General features: G+C 38.2%; 1 protein-coding gene across 1 annotated transcript in view; it reads right to left on the bottom strand.

Annotated features, from left to right (window-relative positions):
- MAN2A1 (mannosidase alpha class 2A member 1) overlaps window positions 1-16,540 on the bottom strand; it is a 158,989-nt gene that overhangs the window by 103,179 nt on the left and 39,270 nt on the right. Inside the window, exons 4-5 of the mRNA XM_079799328.1 lie at window positions 12,967-13,138; window positions 1,586-1,713 (exon numbers count right to left, since the gene is read on the bottom strand). Coding sequence (XP_079655454.1) covers window positions 1,586-1,713; window positions 12,967-13,138 — 300 coding nt within the window. The remainder of the gene's footprint in view (window positions 1-1,585; window positions 1,714-12,966; window positions 13,139-16,540) is intronic.

The raw sequence follows: 16,540 nt of genomic DNA on the forward strand, positions 1-16,540 counted from the left end.
GGGCACAAGCTTCTAAAAGTCATGTCCCTGTGCAGTCACAGGACACATTTAATTCCTCCAGCACCAAACTGTGAAAACACCTGAAATACTGTCAACCAAGGATGCTCTTGAGAGACACAGTGTCCAAGGTTTTTATTGGGGTTGGTCAGGTAGGCACCCTCTGCCTAGTATATATTGAGATTCTAGACTCCCAGAAGAAAAACAAGTATTTAGCATAATCTACATTGGTTTTTACAAACAACTTAAACATAGCAAGCCACTCTTAGCATTTAGGAAATCCAAGCCCCAGACACCAACCAAGGGCCAACCTTGTAGGCAAGACCTTTCTAAGGATAGTAGTTTCCGACCTACTATGTTGTCTCTTTTCTGCACAGGTACGATATTTTCAACTTCCTCTAACAATAACAACAACAATATGGAAAGAAGAAAAATAATGCAAATATGCTGAAATGTTAATAACTGGTAAACATGGTTAAGGGGTTTATGGGAGTTCTTTATAGTATTCTTACAACTTTTCTTTAAGTTTGAAATTATTCCAAAATAAAAAATAAAGAAAAAATTAATGGGGATTTTATTGCTACATAGAAAAAAATGTAAGTAATATCTAGAAATAACATCAATAAAAACATGTGTACTTACCATACAGGAACTACAAAGTTGTACTGAGATATATTAAATGTTTAAAAAATTACATATCATGTTACAGAATGCAAATATTAGATATCATAAAAATTTCAGTTAGTCCCATGTCCTTATGAGTTGTAGTGAACTTGTGATTTTATTAGTGAAGCATCCTCTTTCCCACTTCTTGTAATAACAGGATCCTTCCTTCCCCATGGAGGACCCGTCTATTCACATGCTTCAGGTGAGGCTGACCCCACAAACCCCTTGTCCCCGTGACCATTTCCAGCATACTGACTAGGCCTTGGTGATTTCAGCTGCTATACTTCTGGCCATAGTAACTGGCTCAGAAATAAGTACCTGACTCAATTGGACCAATTAGGTAAGGTATTAGGAAAAACTCCTCCTGGTTGTTAGACTGTGAAGGTGAGTCCTAATTGTCTATGGCCATCTTACCCTGGGGTGAGAGCCAGGAGAGGATAGAAACCATGCAAAAATGAGCAAAGCCAGAGACAGTGCTCAGACAACATACTTTGAGTCCCTGGATCCAACCTTTCCTGAAGCTACCATATATCTGGAATTCTCAGTGACAAAATTAATACCCTTCTTTTTTTTTTATATCCTAAGCTAGTAAATTAGGTTTTTGATCAAGTGTGTTAAGTAGCATATAATTAAAATACCAATGGGATACTTTTGGAAAAAAGTTATTCTAACTATTAAAAATAATAGGTAAAAAGTAAAGTAGTAGATTAAACAAGGTAGATGACCCTAAAAGACTATATATCATATCTATATAACTCCTGAACAAAGAAACAACATAAATTAATAAAAAATAAATTATTCAAAAATAATCAGTATTGGAAAAATTCATTATTTAAAATAATAAAATAGAGCCTCAACTCAAAATCCCCCACATTAACTGCCCAAAGTAGTCTAAATGAAGGGGAAAGACATCGATACATACCTAAATTCTTTTCCAGCCACTGATGTCCTTCAATTAGTTGGTCAATTATGGCAAAATAATGTGCAGCAGCTTCATCAGGCATAACCCAGCCACCTGTCACAATTTCAAACTGACCATTATCTATTAAACTAGAAAGAAAATAATGTAAGAATTTACATTAATATATAAGAAAAGTTCAAATAAAAAATTAAAGTCAGCATAAATATTAGGGACAGCCTTTGAATAAATTGGTATTTATTATACTAATTGTTAAAACATTTTTTTAAACTAGTGAATGAATTTCAATTTTAGGACCCTTGAGTGTCTAAGGTGACCACCCCCCATCCTAGGCCTGCAGGGCACTTTGGAAGTTCCTGTTCATCAGGGTATAATCTCCCTCACAACCTCAAAGGTTCCTGATAGCAGGAGCCACATCTGATTTATTTCTAAATCTTGCAAGAACCTAGCAAAATGCTTTACTCAGAGTATATGCTTGATGAGTGTTTATTGGAGGACTGTCACTTTAAGCATGGCATTTGTTTCAATACCCCTATATTGAAAAATCAATATTTATTTTGGTCCTACTAACACTGGTAAGTTAATCATACAAGCTACACAGCACATGCCTCTGGGAATACAGAAAACATTATAAAGCACTTTGCTCAGGATTCAGTTAAAATGTAGGCTACATAGTTTATTTTTCATTATTGAGTGAAGAGCTCTAACATTATCATTATATATCCATTGGATACTCCTTTCTTTGCCACAATACCATACAAGGTAACTAGATCTCCGGTCCTAGAAACATTCAATTATTATAAGAAGATACCTTCCTTTGATAAGGAAAAAAAGAAATCAAACTATTAAAATTTGATGAAGTACCTGAGGAAATATAAAAGCCAAGAATTTAAGCAAACAACTTAAGTGCCACAGACTTGTCAATTTTCAACAAGATGGTTTGGAAAATGGTGTAAAGTTTCATAAAGAAAAGCAACTTTAGTAAGGATATACATCACTGGATACCCACCAATATCAGTCAAGTACCAAGTCAAATTTAGCTGAAGCAGAGCAGAGCCATAAAAGATAGAGAAGTATTTTCCTACAAAGCCTTTAACAGAAGCCACAGCATTAACACGACATCTGATTTATTCAAACATATGCATGATCATATACCAGAGTGAATAATGGACACAATTTCTAAAAATGAATGAAAGAATAATTCCTTGCATGAAATTTAAAAATGTTAATTAAATCTGTATTGCCATAGGAATCACCAACTAATGTAATTTTGCATGGAGAACAAGATAGCTCATTATATTGTCTAAAGAAAATCAAATGTCCAGTCAAACCTCAGGTTTTCACAGGCCCAAATCAAGAACTTAAATTTAAAAAGCTGGAAATTTCTAAAAACTATATTTCTTCAAGAATACAAACTAAATTCAAGACTATTTTGTCCTGCTCTTACTGTCAGTGGACTTAGCCTCTAGTTAGTTCTTTTTCGCATCTTCCTGGTGATTGCCTGATTTAGCCATACTCTAGATGTCATGGACCAGACTCCCACTTCTTACGCTTTATGCCCAGTACCTGGAAGCCTGAGATGTTGGACAGATTTGGGATTCAATCTCTAGCCATCAAATATAAAAATTTGACTTCCTTACCTCAGTATCCTCATAAACATATCTTTTGGAAAATTTCAGAAATAAATTATTTACTACTCTTAAATAGAAAAATAAGAACTAAAATGAAAAGTCATTCCAATGGTGTAATTTTTCATCTATATCAATTTTGCTACATTAATTCCAGTCCCATAGCCATGAATATGCTCCAAGGAACAGCCAAACAAGCAATGAATAACACATACCATATACAGCAACTAAATTCCTAAGCTCCATGCTATATTATCAAAAGCCTGTGGTCATCACGCCATCACACCGTAACGACTGATCAGCAGGAATCTGCATGCGCAGCAGGCGCACACAGATGGGCAGGGCTGCGTGTGCTGCGAGGCATGTGCAGGTGGGCAGGGACTTGACGCTACGTCCATGCAGGTGCCGGCAGGGACTTGACCAGGAGGTGCATCAAGAAAGTCCTGCAGTGCCAACCCCGTGGGGCGGGACTCCAGGAGATGCTGGGGCAGCGTGGTGAAGAGGGTGCAGGGAATGGGTGCCGGGTGGACGGGGAGCGTAGCACAGGTCCCCAGGTGGGGAGCGGAGGTGCTCCCACCACAGGGGGAGGGCCGGGGGTGCGCGCAGCCTGTGGCGGCGGGGGAGTCAGCATACAGGGGAAGGGCGTGAGTTAAGAGAGGAATTAAGGCTGATGGTAAAAGCTGTTACTAAGGGAAAGCGCCAAAAGGTTCTGAGCAGCCAATGGCTCAGACACTCAACACTGGGGAGAGAGGAATGGGGACCAGCCAGGCACAAAGGAGCTCACAAGACCTGGGGCACCGGCTCCGGGAGGGCGTGGGTGGGGCCATGCGATTTCGCGTGCTGGGCTTCTAGTTTGTCAATAATCTAGTTCTTCCCCCAACATGATGCCTGAGATGCTACTATAATCAGGTATTGAATTTTTTTCTACACATAATAATCACTTTAAGGATTATCCTGTCTATTGTTTTGGGGGAAGCATAAAAAGCCTCCCACTCATTAAAATGTTTTGCAGAATTTTCTTACTTATAGATTTTTTTCTGTCTATCTTCCCCATCTTAGTTGGTCCCTCTCATAACCTAGAATTCATTCACCACCCTGTTACCTCCTACTTAACTTGTTCTAATAACCTTTCAGGTTTCAACCTGAATACCACCTGCTTCAGGATACCTTCCATAATCTCCTTCTTATTTCATAGAAGATAACACTTTATTGTGATACTGTGTTTAGTTATGTCTTCTATGCTCTGCCCTAACAGTTGGGACCAGGTCAGTTGCTTATCTCCTGTATCCCTGGAGTCTAGTACAGTAAATATTTGTTGAATGAATGATGGAGTAAATAAGGGAAGGCTTCAGAGATGAGGTAATATTTCATCTGAAAAATTAATAGGATTGATATTATCTAATGTATAGCAGGGGGGAAACATCTAAGCTGAACTCATGGACAAATTTCTAAGAAGCAGGAAAAAGCATGTGCCTGAGGACATCCACATGGCTCACAAGGCAGAAAGTGATAAGAGGTAAGGGTGGACAGGTAAGGAGGAATCAGAGAAAAAAACGCCGGTATGTGCCAGGCAAAAGAGATTGGGCTATACTTTCTGACAGTGAAGTGTCACAGAAGCAGGATGAGCAGACTCACCTATTAGAAACCTAACTCTGTTGGTGAAATGGAGGATACCTAGAAGTGATATAGCTGGACACAGGGAGACCAGGGTGAAGGAAATAAGCAACGGAGATTGAGCTGAGGGTTAAACACAGAGATACTGACAAGGATGAGGACCTGAGTGGATGTGGCCCAAATGGCAGAGCACACAGTGGTTAAGAGCACTGTTTCTGGGGTTAGGCTGCCTGGCTCTGAGCTTCATGCCATACTTACTAGGTGGGAGACCTTCGGCGCATTCCTTAACACCTCTGCTTCAGTTTCTTCAACAGGAGATGAGAATAATAAAGAATCTTAACTCAAGGGAATGCTACAGGACTGACTGAATAAATACATATAAGTGCTTAGACTATGCCTATGCACAGTAAGCACCCAATAAATGTTAGCTGTTACTATTACCATTAACTAGGGAAGAAGAAAGAAATTGAGGTTGGAACTGTAAGTCTGGAAGCAGCATGAATTAAAACCAGGTGGGTGAGCACACATTGAAGAGAAGAACCAAAGGGTGCTACCCCACAGGCCAGAACGGGGACTTTTAGAAAGTGAGCAGAGGAGGAAATCAGAGGTGATGAGAAAGGAATTCTCAGCAATGCAGGAAGAGAACCAGGAGACAAAGAGCTCTGGGTCATAAGAGACAAAAAAATAATAATTTCAAGGAGAATCGAGTGGTCAGTTTCAATGCTGCAAGAAATTCTGGAGGACTGAGGAAGTAACCCAAGGACGAGGCGGTGGAGAAGGTCCTCATGGCTTTTGCCAGATTCCATGAAGCAAATAGAAGCTAGCAGTTGATGAAAATGAGAACAAAACTGCCTAACTGGAGATGAACCAGGATTGGAGAGAATGGGATGGAACACATACATTATAAAATTAATGTATACCACTGCTTCAGTGATTAGAACTGAAGTTATTTTAGACAGTGATGCACTCACTGCTTTAATTCCTTTGTGAAAGGGTTTATATATTTAGGCTCTTAACTCATCCAAATCTGTAATTTTCCCTAAACATCACAAGACACACTGTGACTTCTCATTGCTTTGTAAATTTTACAGCAGCCTTTGGTTAAATACCATTAACTAGTACCTGTATAAAATGTATAGGTACTTTAGAGGTACATTTTTTAGTGAAACTCAAAATTCACATCAGTAAGTTTGGATTTGTATTATTAAGAAAGTAAACCTCAAACATTTCTTTGATTTCAATACGCAAACACAGATAGCTAAGAGATAGAACAGAAGGCTGACTTAAATATAAATTCAGGAAATATGATATAAGAGGATGGTATAAAGATTATAGAGAAAGACTTTGCCTTCTTGGCAAAGTGATAAAACTCAGCAATGTGGTGAAGATATAATATCTATATTAACTGATGGTACCTTTCCTCCCAGTACATATTCAGAACCTATTTCACACCTAAAGGTCCACACAGAGAAGTCTGTCAAGACTTGGCAAACACACAAACTATTCTAAGTTCTAACAGCTCGGTGGGCTTCTCCACTGAACACTGGTCTCAACACCAGGAACAGATGCAATGTAAAAGCTATTTCAATGTCTCAGAGTCCAGAGAGGAAAAATGAATACGTAATACACTGGGTGCAAGTCAAAGGAAACGCTAAGGCTAATGTTTCAGCTGGCTGACTCTGAGTCAGGGCACACATGTTGATGTATTTTTTTTTATAAACATCATGCAGTATTTGACTGCATTTAGCAAAAATAAATATATATATATATATATATATATATATATGTACATATATATACATATATATATATATATATATATATATTTATATATATATATATATAAAATAGGAAACCTAGAAAGTAAAAAGAATATCAGTCATTTTCAAAATAAAATAAACATAAACGAAAAATGTGCTGATTACTTAACGTGAGGCAGTTTATTTTATTATTTTTTTAATTTTTACTTTTTTGCTAATCCTCACCCAAGGATATTTTCTCCATTGTTTTCCAGAGAGAGTGGAAGGAAGGGGGAGAGACAGAGAGAGAGAGATCGATATGAGAGAGACACATCGATTGGCTGCCTCCTGCTCACCCCTCAACCAGGGCCAGGGTTGAGCCTGCAACCAGAATTGAACGCATGACCCTTCAGTCAAAGGGCTGATGCTTTAACATTAAGCTAAACCAGCTAGAGCAGTTTCTTTTAAATCCACTGGATATGTGACAGGCAGGCACCATGACTACAATTGATTAAATTAGTTGGAATCATAAAACAATGAAAAGACTAGCTGTTTGCATGGATCTCCCTTTAGTTAACTAGATTTTCATTTTTGAAAGTCTACAGAGATGACTACTGCTGCCACAGGGGAAAGAATCAAACAAGTCACTGCTAGGATAGATTATGGGATCATTTGAGTTATGTTTCTGTTAAGTTCCCACGATCAATTGGTATTCTTCAGGGATAGTAAAAGCTCACATGAACCTCTACAGGAATTAACAGGTTCTGCTTGGCAACAGTGAGCTTGAAAATTTAGGTACAGACATTTAATCCATAGACTCATCTGAGGAAAAACAACCCAATGCAAGCCATTGTATGAGCATTACATTAGTAGTCAAAAAAATTGTATCAGTAATGTCACTTACTACAAGCTCAGAATTTTAAATAATAGGGACAAACCTATATAGCTATTAAGCTTTTCCCCAAAACATACATTTAGGCAAGAACCACTAAAAATATTTAAGTAAGAAAAAATGCTATTACCATAGTTCTATATATAAATGTAGTAAATCAATAAAGTGAATGGTTATAGCTAGAAGGGAGGGAACTTTAGCTAAGCCTGACCAGAAACAAAATCATTGGCCCTAATGTGGCTATAAAACAATTTTTTCTTCAAGCAAAATGATATCATTGAGGAACAGGCCTATATTTCCCATTGTCAAAATAAGAGCTCTCAAAAGGAGTTTGAATAAAACTGCTTAAGCACTAGAATCTAATTTGCATGCCAACCCCTAACATCTTACTGTTTTCTACCTTAATCTTGGGTTGAATCATATAAAACTGCAATTTTTGTACATCAAAAGCAGTCAAACATCAGTAATTTTATATGGTCCAACATAAGTAAAATGGCCAACAGTACAGAAAAAGAGAAAGAGAAACTTGTGTCCAGGAGAATCAGAAGGGGACCATCCTCATGTCATAAAATTGGTGCATTTGAGACAGAAACTATGCAGGTGAAACTAAAAGAATTCAACGAGTACTGACCTACAGCATTGAGTCCCAAGTAGTAAAGAAAGAAGAATCTAAGATATTCTGGCAACAGCCCCTAATCTGGAGGGCCAAGGGCTGAAGCAAAGTTGGATCTTGGAACAGACACTAATCACAGTCCCTATCCTTCATCTTTTTGTGAGTCCCATCTTGCAGAGGCCTCTCCACTCCCAGGCCCTGACTGCTGCCGAGGATGGCTCCCTAATGCAGCTACACTGGGACAGAGCCAGGCCTGGCCTCACTTTACCAAAAGCAGCAAACAGCAAGCCCAATTTCCTTCTGAGTGGCAGACTCTTTCCTACAGTCATTGATCTAAGCCACTGCTCCTACCTGGCCTACAGGCAACCCAAAAGGAAGCTAGATACAGAAAGCCAACCGTGGGTGCCTCACCTAACAAACAGCAAACACTTCATGGTTCTCCCAGTCTTCCCACCGCCCCAGCTCCTCTCTTCCCTTCCACCAGTCCTATTCATAACCCTAACTTCTTTCCTGGCCGCTGGGTCCCTAACACTTATCTTCCATAACCCAGCTCTCCAACAAAGATCTGAGGAATAATCTATGCAAGCAACACAAACCGATGCTGAAGGAGAAATGTATGGGAGACTGTCCTGGACACAGAGTACTGAGGACAGGCTAAAAGCAGAGGCTTAACAAAGGGCTGGAAGAAAACAAGAGGTCATGTGCTATTGTGCTATGGGGAGCACAGGGACCATTCCACAGGACAGGAAGAGTCTTGCAAAGGCACCAGTGTTGTGAGGGATGACCTGCAACCTTCCCTCCATGTGTTTCCCTTCTTTCCATCTGTCTACCCTCTCACTCCACTCTCTAAAGATTTAAAACCCTGAAAAAATAATATATTGGATTAACTGAGCTCAGGTCATAGCTGGCCCATCTGACCTGAGGCAGGAAAGGTGGAGGACCTGATTTCTGTGAGAGACAGTTTCCCAAAAGGAAATCTGGTGAAATGGATGTTGGCCAGTCAGTATTAACTAAACTCATTGCAAAGAAACAAAGTATTTTGCTAGAAAAGGAAGGTGTTTTAGGAGAGTTACACTCTGTTTTGGAACAAATCCCAAGTGTGGATACACCAGTTATTGCTCAAGGATGAATAAAAAGGGGGAATACACTTGAACTTATAAACAACAATAAAAAGAACACAGAACTAAAGGGTAATAAAAATATAGTTAAAACCAAGCATTTAAAGCCAGAACAGAACAGACTCTATACCATAGAGAAGTAAGCTTGAGAGAGGTGGGGGGAAACCCTTGAGAAAAAAAAACTCCCAAAAGCAGTGAATATAACAAATTAAAAAAAAAATACATGTGCATAAAAGAGACTAGAGACTCAATACTAGATAACTGAATTCTAAAACAAATGAAATAAAAACATTAATTAATTAGCAAGAGCAGAAAACGTAAGCTGGAGAAATGTTTGAACTGGTAGATGGAAAATTTAATAAGTTATTTATACCTACATACCTGGTGAAAATTTAGAATTTTATGGATAAAATTTTTAAAATCCTAAAAACATCTGACCAGAGGGGTCAAAGGTGATCTTCACAGAAACATTACATAAGAAAGCTTTTTTTAAAGATAGAAAACATAAAATGAGGCACAGAGAGGTTAATTTCCCCAAAGTCACACAGTAGATGGGAGTCTGCCCTATTTCAACACATGCAGCCTAGCTCCACTGCCCAGCCATTTGAACTACCTCTCTAGATTGTCCTTAAAAGTAAAAAGAGCAGCACAGGTAGGCAAATCCAAACAAAAAGAATAAAAATTGTATAGTCTGCACTTTCTGACCATAAGACATAAAAATTAGTTTTTAAATCTAAAGTATAACTGGGGGAAAAATAGTACTTGAAAATTAAAAATTATTATCCTAACATACTCAAATCAGGAAAAACAATAAATACAGTTATATAACATTTTCTTAAAATACTAGAGGCCGGGTGCACAAAATTCGTCCACTCAGTGCGGGGGGGGGGGGGGGGAGGGAGCGGAGGTTGGGAGAAGGTCCCCCTCAGCCCGGCCTGCGCCCTCTCACAGTCCAGGAGCACTCCGGGGATGTCTGACTGTCATGGAGGCAGGAGAGGCTCCTGCCACTGCTGCTATGCTCACCAGCAGTGAGCCTGGCTTCTGGCTGAGTGGTGCTCCCCCTGTGGGAGCACACTGAAAACCAGGGGGCAGCTCCTGCATTGAGAGTCTGCCCCCTGGTGGTCAGTGTGTGTCATAGCGACCGATCATTTTGCTATTCAGTCGATTTGCATATTAGCCTTTTATTATATAGGATATAATAAAAAATAAAAAAATTAAAAGCTAGTTAGAGCAGTATTAACCTTTTGCACTCGGATGTCGAGTGTGACGGTTATTGAATGTATCAATAATTTGAAATATAAAAAAATCCAAATAAGTAAGTTTGTATGAAAAGAAACTCCAGTTTTTTATTCTACTGCCGTGCTTTGTAAAATCTGGGGTATTTAAAAAATTAAATCCCGAGTAGAATAAAGGAATCGAGAAAAAAGCAAGCGAGTGCAAAGGGTTAAAAGGCAAATCCTTATTAAAATAAATGAAATGGCCCATTTAGCATTAGTAAAAGCAGGTAGAATAAATTAGCAGAAAAGTCAAGAGTAAAAACCAGCAACATATACATAGTTCTTTGGGAGTGAGAGGGGATGCAAAAAACAACCAAAAAAAGTAAAAGCTTTAGCCAAATCTACTCAAGATGAAGAAAATATTCAGCTTCCCAAAAGTACTTTAAAATTACAGATGTGATAAATAAAAAGTACTTCAATTACAGATGTGATAAATAAAATCTTGCAATCTAAGAAAATATGAAGTATTATATGTATTCACGGAGTAATGTTAGACCTAAACAGACAAAAATATTTTTAATCTTAAAATTCAAAAGAATTACCTGTAAAACAAACACCAGTTCCACAGAGTTTTATAGAGCAGTTCTTAATATAAAAGTTTAAAAACTAGTAGGTGGCTCAAATTAAACTAAGGATTCTGTTTTACTCTGTGTGTGTGGCTATGTGTGTTTGTGTGTGTGAGAGAGAGAGCGGGGGGGAGAGAGAGAGAAAGAGAGAGAGAGAATCTAAATTGCTGCTAACATTTCAATTTAAAAAGTCAAGATATTTTACATAGCATTTTGGAATTCTAAGTTGTCTTGAATAATTGGAGGAGTATCCTGATCACTCTGGCTCCCATGGACTGCCAATGTGGCTGGAGTAGAAAAGTGGCTAGCCCCTTTGGGTGGGGCAGCTACTCTTGGTTCATCCCATCACCCCCAAAGCCTATAGCCTTCATTTATGCCATCTTTCTGGCCAATCTTATAAGCATTTTAATTGTTCTATTAAGAGGAGGGAGAGCTCCAATGGCTAGTGATGGATAAACAGTTCTTTCCAAATTACCTTTAAATGTTTATATCAATTTTCATCAAAATTCTTTCTTTAATAGGGTAGGAAGATTATCAGTTAATGAAACATCATAATACTGCAACAATTACAGTCAAATAGAAAAGTCCAGGAAACAGGTCAGAAATCCCAGAAATCAATGCATATTGAAATACAGTAAAGATAGCACTTCAAATCAGTAAAAAGAATGAACTATTTAAATCTTTGAGAAGCAGCACAGCATGAAAGGGAACAGCCTGTAGGACTGGACAGGCTGGACGGAACAGCATACCAGTGCAGCACATCCCAGCCCGTAACCATGAAAGACCAGTGAGTGCTTTATCTCGAAAATGTGGGTAGTCACTGTACCTATTTCACAGGATTGTTGTGAGGATTATCAATCACCATTTGTAAACTACTTATAACAGGGACTAATGCAGTAAGTATTGTAATGTGATAGTAAGTAGATAAAAGAAAGCAATACATATTAAAATAATCCTTAAACTCCAGGAAGCAGAGGGGAGGGAAATATGGTGAACCGAACCTCCCATCATACCACATGAAGAAAATAAATTTCAGGATTTTAAAAAATGAATGGTAAAAATGAAACTAGAGAAAAGAGGACTCTATCTGATTTCTAAACTAGAGAATACCTTTTAAGATATGACAGGCAAAGTAAATATCAAGAAAACAGATTAATCAATTTGACTATATAATAATGCTCAAGTCTATATATTACTTGTATGCATGTGTATGCATAACCTATGGACACAGACAATGGGATGGTGAGGGCCTGGTTGGGGGGGGGGGGGAACGGGAGCAGGCTGGAAGAAGTTAATGGGGGGAAAAGGTGAAGTTATGTAATACTTTCAATAATTTAAAAAATAGAATTAAGAAACACTTGAGGATAAATAAGGGTTGTTATGTGTATTTGTGCATATGTATATGAACATAATTACAAATCAGTAAGAAAAATTACACAATCAAGCAATTTATAATGCTTTGCTTATATATATAAGAAATATGCAATATTATCACTCATCAAAAATACAAATTAAAATTATATTTTCAACTATCAAATTGGTCAAGGTATTAGGGAAAAAGTTGTATTGTTGGTAAATGGGCAGAGAAATTGGTACACTATGATATAGAAGATTGAAGAATAAATAATACATTGAAACAACCTTTCTGGGGCCCCTGTGATTATATGCTTTAAAAAAAACCTTTAATATACCAAGTCCCTTTAACCTAGTAATTCCATTTCTAGGACAAAGTTGGAACATAAGAATTTCAATGGAAAAGTTTCAAATCACTTTTTAAGAGATGAACCAGAATCAAGGAAAAAACATATGAAAAAATATTTTAAGTTTCAGATATAAAGCTAAGAATTTTCACCATCTAAAAATTCAACACACATTTTACACTCATTATACAATTAATGTTTAATATTACCAAACTAAAAAATAAAATAAAAACAAACCTTTTAACAGCATCCTTCTTTTGAATATCTATAGTATCCCACCACTTTGAAAGGTAAGAGATCTCAGACCATATAAATTTCCTCCGTGAGTCTTCCTTCAGCTTGATGACCATGTTATTAAAAATATACTGAGTCTTCTCTCTAAAGTAGTCATCAAAAGTCTTCAACCAACCTAAATCAAGACACAAATATACCATAAATGTCTGGTTTATGTCTAATTACAACTCAGTAATATTCCATTGCACTACCTCTGGATACCCTTGGATGTTTCAGTCATATAAAGACATATATAATAATTTAAGAAATGTTCTGAATTAATGAAATTACATTTAAATGAACATGAGACTCAAACAATCATTAAAATTTAAATTATAAAAATACTCTGAAAACTGCACAAATTCAGATACAAATGAGAAAAATGACCTAAGGCCAGAAAGCATTTGTTTAAACTTAACAATTATAGTATCTAATTATTTATAATTTATCTCTAATTGAAGGGATTTTCTTATTTTAAAAATCTGAACAGTGTTAAGTTGGCATTATTGTTCTCATAGTATGGGATGAAATTTTTATCCTCTCATGGCACAACTAAAATTCTCCACCCATTAAAAAAGTTAAACTAAGAAAAAGAAAAGCAGAAGTACAAACTGTATTTAAAACCAGCAGCAGAGCAATGAGGTAATCACAACACTTTTATGAATATTGAGAAGTAGAATTCTGCCAAAAATAGGCATTAGTTCCCAAAGACTGTTCATATTCCATTTGTGGTAGAACAAATTGACATTAATCAAACAACAAATGTGTACACATCTATGTAAAGTTTTCTCAAAAGAGAATTATAAATGTTGATAACTTATTTCTCTGCCTTTTCCTACTACTTCCCATATATCCAGAGAATTTTATCTAAAGACATGTGTAATCTATAATAATAAAAGCCTAATATGCTAATTAGACCAGACAGCCAAACGACCTTCCAGACATCCTTCCAGACAAAGCTGCAATGGTGGGGGCTGAGGCAGAAGTGGTTAGGGGCAATCAGGCAGGCAGGCAGAGTGGTTAGGGGCAATCAGGCAGGCAGGTGAGTGGTTAGGGTGATCAGGCAAGTAGGCGAGCAGTTAGGGGAGATCAGGTAGGCAGGCGAGCAGTTAGGGGCGATTAGGCAGGCAGGCAGGCAAGCAGAGTGCTTAGGGGCAATCAGGCAGGCAAGCAGGTGAGCAGTTAGGGGCTATCAGGCAGGCAGGTGAGTGGTTCGGGGCGATCAGGCAGGCAGGCGAACAGTTAGGGGCATCAGGCAGGCAGGCAGAGGGGTTAGGGGCGATCAGGCAGGCAGGCAGAGGGGTTAGGGGCGATCAGGCAGGCAGGCAGAGGGGTTAGGGGCGATCAGGCAGGCAGGCAGAGGGGTTAGGGGCAATGAGGCAGGCAGGTAAGTGAGCGGTTAGGAGCCAGTGGTCCCAGATTGAGTGAAGGCGCAGGCTGGGCTGGGGGGCACCACCTGCCCCAAGTGCACAAATTTCGTGCACCGGGCCTCTAGTTTGAGTATAAAGAAACATTTTTAACAAGACCCATAGGTCCCAACAAAGCCCCACCTGGCAGAGTACTAAAGCAACATGATGAGTGACTGAGGCAAAAATGTACAGAGCCACCAATTCCACCTACTGGCAAAATGGGCCCTCTGGAAAATAACCTCTTATCTAGGAAATCTTATGGGGAGGGGTGAGGTGTCTATATATCCAGGTTGAACTACTGCTTTATACTTTCAAGTCTCAAACACGTGGGAAACTAAAGCATAAGGACTCCAACTATTTCTTTTGTCTCTATTTAAGTTAATATTCAATGTATACTATTTTTGCTGGCACAAAATAAAAGCCTGCTATGGCAGAGAAGACAATACAACTGTTTTGTCAATGCAAATATGAGCTTCTGAAAAGGGCACAGCCACGGTGACTGTATTTCTCCCTTTTGTTTTAACTGAAATCTATTCATTCATTATATGGTTATTTACTGAACACCTACAAAGTGATAGGTCTGAAGCTAGGAGTCAAGGAGGAATACAGTATTTTTTTAAGCTGGCTTATCAACAAGTAATGCTACCTGGATAATTCAACTTCTCCATGTTTAAAAGTCTTTCTCTATTAAAAAAACAAAAAAACCTCATATGTTCAAACCTGAGCCTGGCATATAATATAAATACTAGCTGCTATTATTATTAGCTTAATTATCATCATAAGTCTTTAATTGTCCCTTCCCTGTCTCTATAATCAAAGCAGTTAAAAGTAGTACTAAATAATATTTCTAACATCTAATTTTCTTAAGTATGCAATTTATTAAAAACACTAGAGGCCCAGTGCATGATTGAATCATGCACGTGTAGGGTCCCCTACACGCTTCCGCTTTCGATCGCGGGGGAGCTGGGTGCCTGTCTGCTGCTGCACCAGGCCTTTCAGAAGCCTCCAGCTCGGCTTCTGAAAGGCCTGGTGCCGGAGCAGACAGGCACCCAGCTCCCCCGCTTTTGATGGTCCGCAACGGGACGTGAGCTCGCTGCCCCAGAGGCCCCTTCTGTTCTGCAGCACAGCCATGGCACAGACGCTGGCCCAATCGGCTACCCCGGCCACCCTGAGTCCCGCCCCCTGCGCTTCCCGCTGGCCCAATCGTGGGCGTATCGAAGTGATGGTAATTTACATATTACCCTTTTATTAGGCAGGATTTAAATAAGCTGCTTCATATCTTAAACATATTGGTTGCCCAAAATTATGATTTGCATTCTATGCCCTTGTTAGGGGCTGAATTGTGTCCCCTCAATATTCATATGATGATGTCCTAACACCCAGTGTACTTCAGAATGTGACTGTATTTGGAGATAGAGTCTTTAAAGATATAATTAAGGTAAAACGAGGTCATGTGAGTGGACCCTAATCCAGTATGTCCTTATAAGGAAAGGCGATATAACACAGACACACACAGAGGGAAAGCTATATGAAGGCACTGGGGGAAGAAGGCCATCTACAAGCCAAGATGAAAGGCCCTCAGAAGAAACCAACACTGCCTTGATTTTGGACTTCTAGCCTTCAGAAATGTTAGGAAATAAGTTTCAGTTGTTTAAGTCTTCCAGTCAGTAGTATTTTATGAATGGCAGCCCTAACAAACTAATACAGCACTAGAAAAAAATAGAGTTGTTATCAACCAAAACATAAAAATCACAATGTGGGGAGAATTTATTTTAGCAAATACCATCATAATATTTAATATACATCTATTTCCATATTGCAAGACTGAGCCAAAAGCAAATGTATGTAGGTAACATTTACTTCTGTACCATACTATTATTACATGTAAATTATTTAACCGGTTCTTTTAGAATTATTTTTTTTAAACATCACACATACCTTTCACCTAAATTTTAACAAAGGTAAAAACTAATCTCTAATTATTTGGTTATTAACTCAATTAAAGAAAACTGCTATGATGAACAGTGGAATGCCTCCAAAATTAATTTAGTAAGAAAATTCTAGTAATCTAGCATAAAAGGCAAATTTAGAATAGTCTTTATAAAGATTAATAAGTAAAATGTTTTTAA

Source organism: Cnephaeus nilssonii, assembly GCF_951640355.1.
Source record: "Cnephaeus nilssonii genome assembly, chromosome: 2".
Lineage (NCBI taxonomy): Eukaryota > Metazoa > Chordata > Mammalia > Chiroptera > Vespertilionidae > Cnephaeus > Cnephaeus nilssonii.